Source organism: Podarcis melisellensis (genome assembly GCF_964234715.1).
Source record: "Podarcis melisellensis genome assembly, chromosome: 13".
NCBI lineage: Eukaryota > Metazoa > Chordata > Lepidosauria > Squamata > Lacertidae > Podarcis > Podarcis melisellensis.
The window spans coordinates 42155938-42170854 of NC_138545.1; the positions used below are offsets into that span (position 1 = coordinate 42155938).

The window sequence follows — 14917 nt, forward strand, 5'->3', positions numbered from 1 at the left end:
TCTTGTCCTACCTGCCTGCCCCCCTTCTCGCGCAAGCCAGAGATGTATTGGGGCTTGCTCAGTTGGAGGGTGGGGGCGGGCAGGAGGCTTCCCACCCCACAGCTGAGGAATTTAAGGAAGCCCCCATGCCCCTCCAGCTTGCATGAGTCAGAATGGTATGGGGGCTTGCTCATTAGAACTGGGTGATATATCTCAGCTGTTTCTAAGGTGGGGAGAAGCCACCGAGATACATTCCAGACATCATGATATATCAGCATATCACAGTATTCAGCTGGTGATATATCACGATGGGGATGCGGATGGCGCTGTGCTCTAAACCACTGAGCCTCTTGGGCCTGCCAATCGGAAGGTCAGCTGTTCCAATCCCCATGACAGAGTGAGCTCCCATTGCTCTGTCCCAGCTCCTGCCAACCTAGCAGTTCGAAAGCACGCCAGTGCAAGTAGAGAAATAGGTACCACTCCGGTGGGAAGGTAAACGGCATTTCCGTGCACTCTGGCTTCCGTCACGGTGTCCTGTTGTGCCAGAAGCGGTTTAGTCATGCTGGCCACATGACCTGGAAAGCTGTCTGTGGACAAACGCCGGCTCCCTTGGCCTGAAAGCAAGATGAGCGCCACAACCCCATAGTTGCCTTTGACTGGACTTAATCATCCAGGGGTCCTTTACCTTTATATAACGACTTTGAAAACCAGATTTCGCCTAGACCTTTTCATATCTTACTTTGGCAATGAGTTTATTTAATTTTTCCTAATCTTTATCTTGGTGTACCTGGGAAGTTCCAGGTGGATAGCAACATGTTATTAAAATCATACATGGAAGCCTCATATTTGGCAGGCTGGATTAATATATGGAAACCAACCTTCTTCCTCTACCTAACAGAAAGTTGCTCTGATATCGTTAGACCTCTTTGTCAGGCATTTCTTGCCCCTTTGAGTTTACAGTGGTACCTCGGGTTACAGACGCTTCAGGTTACATCCGCTTTAGGTTACAGACTCTGCTAACCCAGAAATAGTACCTCAGGTTAAGAACTTTGCTTTAGGATGAGAACAGAAATTGGGCGGTGGTGGTGTGGCAGCAGCGGGAGGCGCATTAGCTAAAGTGGTACCTCAGGTTAAGAACAGTTTCAGGTTAAGAACGGACCTCCAGAACGAATTAAGTTTTTAACCTGAGGTACCACTGTATATGAGGTGTCCCCAACTTCTCCAGTGAACATACTTTCCACCTCCAGTTTTCAACTCTCCACTTGGAATGGTCCATGACATCACAGCAGCACAGCCAATGGCTAAGGGGCTTACCCACAGTTGCCATGTGATGTCTGTTTTTGAATCTGTTACATGATATTTCTACCAGGTTGAGTGGTCTGAGTTTCTTTCTTGTTTTGTTTTATTAAATTTATAGGCCGCCCTTCATCCAAGGATCGCAGGGCAGTCTGCAGTATTATGCGTAGCCCAGTCCAGATCACAAATGTGACTGATTTGAGAACTTGATCACGCACTTCCACAGCCGACAAAGAGGCGCTTTCTCAGCCTCAAATAATACTCTCAGATTGAAAACAGCAAAAGTGCTAATTGAGGATAGTTGCTTCTGAGTAGCATAGTAAGGTTTATTACAGAAAAGGTGTTGCCATGCGGGTCGCAGAAGCTAAAGTCATTGTCTTTTAAGCCCAGTACCCTGATCTAAGCTGCAATCCTAAAAACATACCGTATTTTTCGCACCATAGGGCGCACCAGACCATAGGGCGCACCCATTTTTTGGGGGGGGAAATAAAGGGGGAAAAATTATTTTCCCCCCCCAGGCACGGGGCTGGGGCGGGGGAAGCTCGAGCTTCCCCCGACCCCAGCCCGCAAACAGGCAGCTCTCTGCAAGCCGTGGGAGCGCTCCGGCTCCTTGCGGAGAGGTCCGCGAAGCCTGGGCGCGCTGAGCTCAGCGCGCGCAGGCTTCGCCATGCTGGCAACTCCCCGCAAGGAGCCGGAGCGCTCCGGCTCCTTGCGGAGAGGTCCGCGAAGCCTGGGCGCGCTGAGCTCAGCGCGCGCAGGCTTCGCCATGCTGGCAACTCCCCGCAAGGAGCCGGAGCGCTCCGGCTCCTTGCGGAGAGGTCCGCGAAGCCTGGGCGCGCTGAGCTCAGCGCGCGCAGGCTTCGCCATGCTGGCAACTCCCCGCAAGGAGCCGGAGCGCTCCGGCTCCTTGCGGAGAGGTCCGCGAAGCCTGGGCGCGCTGAGCTCAGCGCGCGCAGGCTTCGCCATGCTGGCAACTCCCCGCAAGGAGCCGGAGCGCTCCGGCTCCTTGCGGAGAGGTCCGCGAAGCCTGGGCGCGCTGAGCTCAGCGCGCGCAGGCTTCGCCATGCTGGCAACTCCCCGCAAGGAGCCGGAGCGCTCCGGCTCCTTGCGGAGAGGTCCGCGAAGCCTGGGCGCGCTGAGCTCAGCGCGCGCAGGCTTCGGCATGCTGGCAACTCTCCGCAAGGAGCCGGAGTGCTCCCGCTCCTTGCGAAGAGGTCCGCGAAGCCTGGAGAGCGTGAGGGGTCGGTGCGCACCAACCCCTCTCACTCTCCAGGCTTCAGCGAAAGCCTGCATTCGCACCATAGGACGCACACACATTTCCCCTTCATTTTTGGAGGGGAAAAAGTGCGTCCTATGGTGCGAAAAATACGGTACTTAACCTGGGAATAAACCCCACTGTGTTTTTTCAAATAAATAAGCACACCTAAGATTGCACTGCTAATAAAAAAAAACCCCAGAGAGACAGAATATTATGGAACCACACAATCACCATTCACCTTGGTGAGCCAAAGAAAGACATTAAGTGCTTAAGACACTCTATTAAATGACTCATATATATGTGGTGTGAAGCTAAGATCCCAGACGAAGCTGTAGATCCCAGAGGAAATCACCCATAACTGACACATATGCAATGTATGGATGCTCATACTTTTTAGCTGTAGCTTTCCCAACACGACCTCCTCAACCCTCTTGAGCTTTTAGAACTCAGCAGATAATTCCCAGTATCGAAGGAAGAGCCACGCTAGCTTTCCATTTTGACATTTATTGGTGTTAAGCAAATGCTGCAATAGGTATTGTGCCTGAAAATACCTTTTAAGCCAGCTTCCAGGTCCACAACAACCTTTTGTACGAGATGAGGAAGCTGTGGCTGGCTTGCCCAATGAAATTTGTGGCTAAAGAAGAATTTGAACTCGTGTCTGAGTCACAACATACAACCCGCCGTATTACTTTTTGTATAACTATCCACTCCATTCTCAAAAGGGAGTGCTAAACCACAAAAAAGCAAATTCCTTTGCATTAATATTATTATCCAACTAACACATTTGTATACATGTGCTAAAATTCCTTATTTCAGGCTAGAATTGGTGTCTTAGCAGATAAGGAGCCTGGAGACCGTTTGATGTCCAAAGGGGGTTACTGAATGCCTTGCCTCTGTTGGCATAGCACAGGGTTGCCCAAACTTTGGATCGCTAGCTGTTTTTGGACTACAACTCCCATCATCCCTAGCTAACAGAACCAATGGTCAGGGATGATGGGAGTTGTAGTCCTAAAGCAGCTGGAGAGAGACCCAAGTTTGGGAAACCCTGACATAGCACACGGTATAGAGGGAGATGCGATCAAACAGATAACATCCCCCCCCCCACACACTTTTGAGTTTTGTTTTAAACTTTTGTTTTTCTTTCAAGGGTGCTAGCAGAATTCAGCAGAGCACAGGGAAAGCCGGAATCGACAGAAGCCAAGCAAGTTGACACCTTGTCGGCTTCTTCCTCACTTCAGTGCCCCTGTCCCGCCACTGATCTCTGCACCACACACCTTCCTTGTCCTGTAACAGCTAAACACCCTGCCAGCATCAAACCTTCTGACGCAGCAGACTCACAGCTTCCAAGTCCAGGTGACCCACCTCAAACCAAGGAAGCAGCTCCCGGTTCCAGGGTCCAGCAATCGCCTGCGCTGGACACAGCAGACGCCGCTAAAGGAGTAGCGGATGCATCCCAAACTCATCGTAGCCTCAAGAGAGGAGGGGCTAAATATAGGATCAGTCAAGTTGTTGTCCGTGAGGAAAGCCACCCAAGGACAGGGCGACTTCTCTCACCAATCTCACCTGTAAGTCATATCTTGCCTCCCCAAATCCTATGAGGACCTGTTAAAATCTTTAGTATTTCGCTCTTGTGAAAAGAAAATTCAGAATGGGATTTCTGTATAGTTCTGGTGGCAAGGGCAAAAGCCCAAATGTTTTGCTCAAAAGCCCAGTGACAGCATGTCTCTGAAGTTGTGTGAATGTGTTTGGTGCACAAGAGGGTTTTTGACTTCTTGGCCAAGCTTGGAATTTTAGGAGATCATAGGTAAAGGGTAAAGGGACCCCTGACCATTAGGTCCAGTCGTGACTGACTCTGGGGTTGCGGCGCTCATCTTACTTTATTGGCCGAGGGAGCCAGCGTACAGCTTCCGGGTCATGTGGCCAGCATGACTAAGCCACTTCTGGTGAACCAGAGCAGTGCATGGAAATGCCGTTTACCTTCCCGCTGGAGTGGTACCTATTTATCTACTTGCACTTTGATGTGCTTTTGAGCTGCTAGGTTGGCAGGAGCAGGGACCGAGCAACGGGAGCTCACCCTGTCGCGGGGATTTGAACCGCTGGCCTTCTGATCGGCAAGTCCTAGGCTCTGTGGTTTAACCCACAGCGCCACCCGCGTCCTGAGTTAGGAGATCATACTGTGCTTTTAAAAAGGCCCCCCCTGCCCAAATTAGACTGACTAGTCAATCTTGAGTTTTTATTTTCACTATTTATCGAACGATCTCACTGTTCATTTGCGAACCTCAGAACCTGAGGGAGTGTGGGTAGGCTTAACCTGCTCAAATGTGGCTGTTCGTCTGCCGTCAACCAGCCTCTTGTGACTAATACCAATTATAGGTACAAGAATTAGCAGAGTCTCTCCTCCTTTCAGTGAGTGAGTGGTGTTGACGAAGCGGTTACTCTGCAGGTCAGGAAATGCTTTTCCTTGCAGTTAATTGGGAACTTCCTCTCCCCAATTCCATTTCCTCTTTGTACCGGCTGCCTTCAAAGGAAGCCTCTCTCTCATACCTGGCGGTCAGCCAATCTATATGTTACACACGTAGCAGGAAGTGAGGTCATGCTGCTTGAGTCAACCTGCCCAAATACCTGCTCTGCGTTCTACAGAGGAGAGCCCTTTAAAACCTTAAGGTTCAGCGGTTGAAAGTTGGCTGCACTGAAGACTTTGGATAGGCGTTCCCATAACCAGTCACCGTAGGTCCTGTGTCTATACAGATCTGGGAGCCATGGGTTTATATCACATCTCAGCCCGTGACTCATTGCCTTGGTTGCTCATCTATAAAATAGGCATATTAATCATCTGTCTTGCAAAGCTACTGCCAGGGCAAACAAGGCAGAAATCCCGCACAGGGCTGAACAAATATTTCAAATTCCTGAATGTATTGCAGATCTCTAGGGGATACTGGTGCTTGTCATTTTTCTAGTGATCCACAAATTATTAACCATAAGGATAATCAAGGTTGTTCCTGAATTGCAGGGGGTCAGACTAGATGACCCTTCCAACTCTCCAATTCTATGATTCTATGCTTAACAATTGGTGGATTTTAAAAAAATTTAAAAATGCTTTTTTAAAATTTCTGTTATAATTTTCTCTCTCTTTAAGATAACCTCATTCAAAATTAAATCTGAACTTAACACTCGTAGCTGAGTAAGATTGTCTTCCATGAACATGGTCTTAGCAGTGAGTCCATAAGTGACTGTGGAGGCCAGTTCTGGATCCACACGTCCTTCCACAGTGGGGACATAGGTTTCCGAGTGGGAGTCGATCACGGTGAGGGTTTGCCAAGTTTGCCTTCCTCTCAGCTCGTTCCTCCCTTTCTTCCTGAGTTTGAGCATCTTCAAAGCCCGTGACACCTTTGGTAAAGGCTGTTCTCCAGTTGGAGCACTTGCAGGCCAGTGATTCCCAGTTGTCGGTGTTTATACTACATTTTTTTAGGTTTGCCATGAGAGAGTCTTTAAGCCTCTTTTGTTGACCACCAGCATTACGCTTTACATTTTTAAGTTTGGAATAGAATAGTTGCTTTGGAAGACGATAATCAGGCACCTGCACCACATGACCAGTCCAACGAAGTTGATGTTGAAGAATCATTGCTTCAATCATGCCATCCTGCATTTCTCTGGGATCATCAACTCAGCCCGCATAGACCCTTAAGCCCAACTCCCTGAGCGCTGCACTGTGTTCGGTTTGGAAGAAACTAGTAACCTTTGAACCAATTAAACAATTTTGCGCTCAGTAATTTTGCTTTCAGACACACTAATGCCACAGCCAAATCTTACTCCACTTTGTTCAGTGGTGCTTGTTTCTGAATAAGGGTAGATAAGACAGAAGCCTAAACCTTCAAGTAAATTATTTTGCTTCATATCCTTCATAAGGAGACATATTTGGTTCTGCAATACCAAAAGCTGTGTGAGCAGCATGGCCAGACATTTTGATTTGTGGTTACCTAAGTGTCTTATTCTTTTCGGTCCCAGCTCCTGCCCACCTAGCAGTTCGAAAGCACATCATGTGCAAGTAGATGAATAGGTATCGCTCCAGTGGGAAGTTAACGGCGTTTCTGTGCGCTGCTCTGGTTTGCCAGAAGCAGCTTAGTCATGCTGGCCACATGACCCGGAAGCTGTCTGTGGACAAATGCCGGCTCCCTCGGCCTATAGAGCGAGATGAGCGCGCAAACCCAGAGTTGTCCGCGGCTGGACCTAGCGGTCAGGGGTCCCTTTACCTTTAAGTGTCTATTTAGTTACAGGAACTGCGCCACTTCTATAAAGCCCTTAGCGCGGTAAAAACGTTATTTGCTACTTGTTAATTTCCCTGTTGAATAGTCCAGCTGAATTCAGCTCTTTTTGTTCCCCGACAGGAAACAAACTGGATCACCGAGGATGACATTTACCTTCCCTCTCCACCTCCTGAGGGAACAGCAAAAAGTCTCTCCCGTTCACTCAGTCCCTCGCCAGAGCGTCCTGCCGATAGCCAGCCATCGATACCAAGCGGCGCTCTGGACCAAGACAAGCTTCACGTGACCTCAGCCAAGGCCAGGAAGCCCAAACTGTCCCCCGAGGCGGAATCGAAGGGCTTTAGTGTCGTTCACCGGAGGCAAATGGGTAACGGTCTTTCTGCCATGGGGCAAATGATGGGGCGGGGAGGAGAAAGCGATAGAAGATAAATTTGGGGTTGGCTTTAGCAGCCCAACTCCCCATCAAGGGGCTCAGTGTCCCCTAAGTTGGAGAAGAACGTGTGGAGGCAGGAACCAGTCAAAGCAAGGCAAATCTTTATTTTTTTCCTGTTGCAACAGAGTTCCCTCCCTTGCAAGGAGGGGAGGACCTAGAATAAAAGTGTGTAACAACTTTTAAAGACTTTAGAATTTGCCAGAGCCCCTTAGCCAAAGACCACCTACAAGCATCATACCACTAAGAGGCAGTCTACATTACAACAGAAATTTGAGAGTGTGGCTTGTCTGTCAAGATATCAGATAATGGTCACTGATTGCCTTATCCTGGCCAGTCTGGGCCATTCTTTCAAAATGGTAAATAGTTCTTAAATCCATTGTCCCAGACTTCCCTTATTCATGTGATAAGTCTGTTTACAGGGTTTGAAGGATTTTGCAACTAAAAAGAACTATTTCCAAGATCATAGAATCGTCAAGCAGGAAGGGACCCCAAGGGTCATCTATTCCAACCCCCTGCAGTGCAGGACTGATTTGTTGTCGTTTAGTCGTGTCCGACTCTTCGTGACCCCATGGACCAGAGCACGCCAGGCACTCCTGTCTTCCGCTGCCTCCCGCAGTTTGGTCAAACTCATGCTGGTAGCTTTGAGAACACTGTCCAACCATCTCGTCCTCTGTCGTCCTCTTCTCCTTGTGCCCTCAATCTTTCCCAACATCAGGGTCTTCTCCAGGGAGTCTTCTCTTCTCTTGAGGTGGCCAAAGTATTGGAGCCTCAGCTTCAGGATCTGTCCTTCCAGTGAGCACTCAGGGCTGATTTCCTTCAGAATGGATAGGTTTGATGATCTTGCAGTCCATGGGACTCTCCAGAGTCTCCTCCAGCACCATAATTCTAAAGCATCCATTCTTCAGCGATCAGCCTTCTTTATGGTCCAGCTCTCACTTCCATACATCACTACTGGGAAAACCATAGCTTGAATTGTACGGACCTTTGTTGGCAAGGTGATGTCTCTGCTTTTTAAGATGCTGTCTAGGTACTTCCTTCTATTGCAGAGGAAAATATTTGGAGTCATTAAGAGAGTCAAGATGGCCACGGAATTGCTCCCCTGTACTATTTCAGACATGTGGTTTATGTACTCAACGTATGTATGTTTACCTTGTGCGCTTATGAGCGCTGATTGCGTTTATGTCACGTTAGAATTCTTATGACGAAAGACAAGACAAAACAGTGGTCAGCAGCATCGTTATTTATGACTTCTGAATCACTTTGGCTGGGTCTGTAATACGCTTCTTCTTTTTTATCCTCCACCTCCAGGCCTTTCGAACCCTTTCCGTGGTCTGCTGAAGCTGGGGACCCTGGAGCGGCGAGGAGGCATGGGCATCTGGAAGGAGTTTTTCTGCGAGCTTTCGCCGCTGGAGCTGCGCCTCTTTGTGGACAGCGAGGAGCGGGTGTGCGTGGAGACCTGTTCCCTGCTGCGGTGCGATTGCCTGGGGACAGCTCACAGCGACGGCCGCTTTGACCTGTCCTTCTCGGGCAAACGGCTTTGCCTCCGAGCTGCCTCTCAGGATGAGGCCGAGGATTGGCTGGACCGGCTGCACGAGGCACTTCAGAAATGTAGGCCTCAGCCGGACGAAGGCTGGGAGACCCTGGAGGGCACCGAAGCAGCGGAGGACCCGGATGCGAACTCTGCCGGTGGTTCGCCCGGCGAGCTTTCGGCCCTCTTGCAATACAACGGGACAGGCAGCAACGGACTGGACTGGACGTGCGGTTTGGACCCCGAGCTGGATGCGGTCAAGGAGTCTGTTTTGTACCTGGAAACCGAAAAGACGTGGGCCCCTTTTGTGTTCTCCTTGTCCTTGGAAGCCCTGAAGTGCTTCAGGGCCCGGAACGGGGAGAAAACGCTGAGCAACAGCTACGGGATCGAGACCATACAGGACATCCTGCCCGACGTGAGCCTGGGGGGCCCGGCCTTCTTCAAAGTCATCACGTCGAAAGCGGTGCTGAAGCTGAGAGCCGAGAACGCGGAGGAGGCAGCTGACTGGAGGGACTTAGTCCGCCAGATGCTGATGTCGTACCTGGAGACGGCGGAGGAGGCCTTGAGCCTGGGGGGCAACCTGGACGGGAACTCGCAGGCCGTTTTGAAAAGCACCACCAAGGGGAATGGCTTCCTCCTCAAGTACCTGGTTGCCATCCCCACAGAGAAAGGCCTGGACTGCCAGAGCTTCATCTGTGCGGGTAGGTTGGGGAGCGGCAAGGTGGCTGCAACGCAGAGCTCAGGGTGGGGAAACAGATACAGTGGTAGCTCGGGTTAGGTACCGTATTTTTTGCTCTATAAGACTCACTTTTCCCCTCCTAAAAAGTAAGGGGAAATGTGTGTGCGTCTTATGGAGCGAATGCAGGCTGCGCAGCTATCACAGAAGCCAGCAAGAGGGATTGCTGCTTTTACTGCACAATGATCCCTCTTGCTGTTCTGGCTTCTGAGATTCAGAATATTTTTTTTCTTGTTTTCCTCCGCCAAAAACTAGGTGCGTCTTATGGTCTGGTGCATCTTATAGAGCGAAAAATACAGTACTTAATTCGTTCCGGAGGTCCGTTCTTAACCTGAAACTATTCTTAACCTGAAGCACCACTTTAGCTAATGGGGCCTCCTGCTGCCGCCGCGCCGCCAGAGCACGATTTCTGTTCTCATCCTGAAGCAAAGTTCTTAACCCAAGGTACTATTTCTGGGTTAGCAGAGTCTGTAACCTGAAGCGTATGTAACCTGAAGCGTATGTAACCCGAGGTACCACTGTACAGAAGACTCAAAATTGCCAAGGGCCAGTTTGTAGCATCCTTGTTGTTGTTTAGTCGTGTCCGACTCTTCATGACCCCATGGAGCAGAGCACTCCTGTCTTTGTCCATGGAGTTTTCTTGGCAGGGATACTGGAGTGGCTTGCCGGTTCCTGCTCCAGGTGGATCACATTTGGTCAAAACTCTCCACTATGACCTGTCCATCTTGGGTGGCCCTGCATGGCATAGCTCATAGCTTCTCTGAGTTATTCAAGCCCCTTCGCCACGGCAAGGCAGTGATCCATGAAGGGGTAGCATCCTTAGGAACCCTTAACATAAGAAGAGCCCTGCTAGATCAAGCCAAAGGCTCATTTTATCCAGCAATCTGTTGCCACAGTGGCCAACCAGGTGCCCAGCAGGACCCGAGTGCAACGGCGCTCTCCGATTCTAGCGATTCCAAGCAACTGGTATCCTGAGACATCCTGCCTCTATTTCAGGCTCCGGGGTATTCTCTCCCTCCCCTGGTGGCCGCAAGGAGCAGAGAAAAACAGAGTTCTTACTAATGAGTTTATTCAGTCATCGCACCAAGAGACAAGGAATGCAATCTGCCTCCCTTAACGGCGTTGCTCCAACTGAGCTCCTCCCGCCTCCCTTCCTACCAACAGCACTTTCCCTTACAGTGGCCGCCAGGGACTAATTGTCTCTGAGTGCTTTGCTCTTGCACCCTCAATGAATGTCGAGTTCTGGGAGAAGGGGGGTTAGAAATAATATCCAATGACAACGTGTCAGCTGTTCTGCTCTGTCTCTGTCTCCCCTGGCTCTGTCTCCCCCCCTCCCTTCTCCCAACACCTCCCAACTCTTCTGTTCACCTGTCTTGACCTTCCTCAAACCACTGCTGTAATTCAATACAGTCATACCTCGGGTTACAGACACTTCAAGTTGCGTTTTTTCGGGTTACGGACTGCCGAAACCCGGAAGTACCGGAACGGATTGCTTCCGGGTTTCGGCGGTCGTGCATGCGCAGAAGTGCTAAATCATGCTTTGCGCATGCGCCGAATCGCAACCCACGTGTGTGCAGATGTGCCTCTGCGGGTTGCGAACGTTGCATCCTGCACGGATCATGTTCGCAACCCGAGCGTCCACTGTACTGCCTTCCTCTCCTCTGGAAGCTTCAGGAGAAGGGGTGGGGGGCGAGCTCCACCATTCCTCCTCCAACTTGCCCCCTTCAGTCCAGTGCCTGACATTCTGACAGGGGAGATATAATGTCGCTGTTGTGCCTGCTTTTCTTTCCAGGCTGCTCCAGGCAGATTGGCTTTTCCTTCGTGAAGCCGAAGCTTTGCGCATTCACAGGCCTCTACTATTGTGACAGCTGCCACTGGGATGAAGAGTCCGTGATTCCTTCGCGGCTGATTCACAACTGGGATCTCACCAGGCGTCCGGTAAGTCTGGGTGACTTGAGGATAGGGGGCACAGGCCTGGGTGGCAACATCCCTGGTGAAGGGGGGGGTGTACAGTGCTCTGATTGACTCCTGATGTGGCTCGTGCATTGTTCATTTTGTTATAATAAAAACTGCTCCCTTTCCCTTATGGGATATTCCAGAGCCCATATAGAGTCCTTAAGTGAACGATCTCACTGTTCATTCGCTAGGAGAAAATAACAAAGGCCAAGCAGAGTATATTGAGAAGCAAAGCTGCTAGTAAGCCTGATTTTTATTCAAGGAACTGTTGCAACAGGGTCCCCACTCACCACACGCAGGAGGGAGAACGAGGAAAAATGGTGCGCAAGCCCTTATATAGACTTTTGAAATTGCCCACCCTGTAGCCCACGACCACCCCCCTAAAATATCACACATACATCACAGAAGGAGGCGGTCTACAGCAGAAATCCTGTCTGCCAGGAACCCTGATAATGGTCGCTGATTGCATTACCTGGGCAGCCTGGCCATTCTTTTGTGATGGTTAATACTTTAGTTCCTGAATCCAGGTCACAGGCTCACCCTATTCATACACAAAGACTCCCTTCGGACAGGATTTGCAAGCAAAAAGACAATGGGAAGACTTTCCCCATTTGCCTCCCTTACTGCAGAGGAATATTTGAGTTCATTGGGAGAGTCAAAATGGCTTCAGGATTGCTCTTCCATGCATCTATTTCAGATGCATGGTTCATACATTTAGATATGTGTTCATTTATGAATATTCTATATTTGAGACCTTAACATTCTTATAACAGTTTCTTATTTGTCCTGATTCTGAGGGACGCGGGTGGCGCTGTGGGTTAAGCCACAGAGCCTAGGACTTGCCAATCAGAAGGTCGGCGGTTCAAATCCCCGCGACGGGGTGAGCTCCCATTGCTCGGTCCCTGCTCCTGCCAACCTAGCAGTTCGAAAGCACATCAAAGTGCAAGTAGATAAATAGGTAGCGCTCCAGTGGGAAGGTAAACGGCATTTCCGTGTGCTGCTCTGGTTCGCCAGAAGCGGCTTAGTCATGCTGGCCACATGACCTGGAAGCTGTACACCAGCTCCCTCGGCCAATAAAGTGAGATGAGCGCCGCAACCCCAGAGTCGGTCACGACTGGACCTAATGGTCAGGGGTCCCTTTACCTTTACCTTTACTTGCAAAAAATCTGGGCTTGTCAAGGCTGAGAGGAACATAAAGGGAACTGATAATGGGAAATACCCAGGGTGCTAGCCTGAAATTGTAACCAGCCCCTCTGGCTGGCTTCTCTAGATGCCAACGTAGGACACTTACAGGTGTTTTCATTTCTTAGGTCTGCCGCCAGGCTCTGAAGTTCCTGTCCCAAATTCATAGCCAGCCCTTGATCAACTTGAAACTGGTGAACGAGACCCTCTATGACCATGTGGACCACATGAGCCACATCTACAAGAGCCGGGAGCAGCTGAAACTCCTTGGTGACTACCTGGTCCTTTGCCGCAGTGGAGCCCTGAAAGAGATCACCAAGAGGTGAGGCTTCACTATACAGGGGGTCCACCTTCTCCCCCCCCTTTCTTCCAGGTCCCAAGCCTTTGACCCATTTTCTCCCCCCCCCCCAAGTAAATTTTTATTGTTTTCCTTACATATTCTTTTCCAACAAACCATATTAATGCCATACATTCCCTTTGACTCTACCGAGTCGCGACTCCCCTCCCTCCCTGCAATTGGTATATTTAACCCCTTTCTATCGCGCACATCATTCTCACAATAGTACTATTATACATTGAAGGTATTATGTCAATCCTGCTAGTGTCTTTACAATTCAATAAATTTACTCCAATTATTTTGGTATCTTTGATCTTCCTGGTCCCGGATCCTCCCTGACAATTTGGCAAGTTCTGCATATTCTGTCAATTTCACCTGCCACTCCTGGATGGTTGGTATGTCTTGTGTTTTCCATCTTTGGGCCAGGAGGGTTTTTGCAGCGGCCATAGCATACATAAACAGATTTTGGCCTTTGACCCATTCTGTGTTGTCCATCTTCCTAACTGGATAAGGGCAGGCAGCTAACATGCATGGGAAATGTCGTGCAGATCCTTGAAGATTTTGGCTTCGTTTTTTATGTACATTTCAAAAAAGAAATGCTCCCTCCATAAACCCTCCAGGTGACGATTTCAAAGAAAGAATGAGATTTTGGGCAGAGCCTCTTTTCCTGAGTTAGTCCTCAGTTGAACAAGATTCTTAGGAGTGTACTTGACGCTGCTTGCAAATACTTGCTGCTTGCAAGTTACTTATCCAGGGCACTGTTCCGTCATCAAATTAAACAATGTTTTTGAAAACAAACTACCGCACTTTTTGGTATATAAGACTCACTTCTTCCCTCCTAAAAAGTAAGGGGAAATATGTGCGCATCTTATGGACCGAATGCAGGCTACGCAGCTATCCCAGAAGCCAGAACAGCAAGAGGGATTGCTGCTTTCACTGCGCAGCGATCCCTCTTGCTGTTCTGGCTTCTGAGATTCAGAATATTTTTTCTTGTTTTCCTCTTCCAAAAACTAGGTGCATCTTATAGAGCGGAAAATACGGTAATTGGAATGTGCTTAAATGTCTGTTGAACAACCTAAGCATACTGCTGTTGAGGAAATAAGCAGAGCTGTATATCATTTCTATTTTGTTATTTTTAAAAAAGAAAATCCTCACTAAGAAAAAAAGGCTATATTCTGTACCGTCAGTACTGTTCTTCCCCAAACTTTTGATACCTGTACAGTTTTTGCGTCCAGATTAGCATTAGAGGCATGCTTCAGTTTTCCACTCAACAAATGTATATTATTGACTGGCTCCAAAACCAAGGGCAGACCTCTTCCTTGCCAGTGGCTTCTGATGCCTCACCTCCCCCAGTCGTGGACCTCTTCTTTCTGGGCAATGGTGATGCTATGGGGATTCCCCCAAGTCTGTCTGCTAAGGCCCAGGCTGCATCAAGGCAATCCCTAAAAGAGATTTCACTGCCTCTGCACTGGCAAAGAGAGAAGAGGTTCCATGTAGGACGTTCAGTGGATGTGCCCTACTCCAACAGGGACAGAATGGTGGGATTCATCCTACATAGTGGTTTAGTTTTCCAAGGAATGTCTCAGCCCTTTGCACAGCACATTAGTGCACCCACAGGGACGCGGGTGGAGCTGCGGGTTAAACCACAGAGCCTAGGACTTGCCAATCAGAAGGTCGGCGGTTCGAATCCCCGCGACGGGGTGAGCTCCCATTGCTTTGTCCCTGCTCCTGCCAACCTAGCAGTTCAAAAGCACGTCAAAGTGCAAGTAGATAAATAGGTACTGCTCTGGCGGGAAGGTAAACGGCGGTTCCGTGCGCTGCTCTGGTTTGCCAGAAGCGGCTTAGTCATGCTGGCCACATGACCTGGAAGCTGTACGCCGGCTCCCTCGGCCAATAAAGCGAGATGAGCATTGCAACCCCAGAGTCGGTCATGACTGGACCTAATGGTCA

The 14917-nt window shown here is 49.5% G+C and overlaps 1 protein-coding gene across 4 annotated transcripts in view; it reads left to right on the plus strand.

The window, feature by feature from the left end:
- PLEKHM1 (pleckstrin homology and RUN domain containing M1) overlaps positions 1-14917 on the plus strand; it is a 45769-nt gene that overhangs the window by 24543 nt on the left and 6309 nt on the right. For all 4 annotated transcript variants that reach the window (XM_081883863.1, XM_081883864.1, XM_081883865.1 and 1 more), the window contains 5 exons: positions 3681-4098; positions 6919-7162; positions 8537-9457; positions 11285-11430; positions 12759-12952. In XM_081883863.1, the coding sequence (XP_081739989.1) occupies positions 3681-4098; positions 6919-7162; positions 8537-9457; positions 11285-11430; positions 12759-12952 (1923 nt within the window). The remainder of the gene's footprint in view (positions 1-3680; positions 4099-6918; positions 7163-8536; positions 9458-11284; positions 11431-12758; positions 12953-14917) is intronic.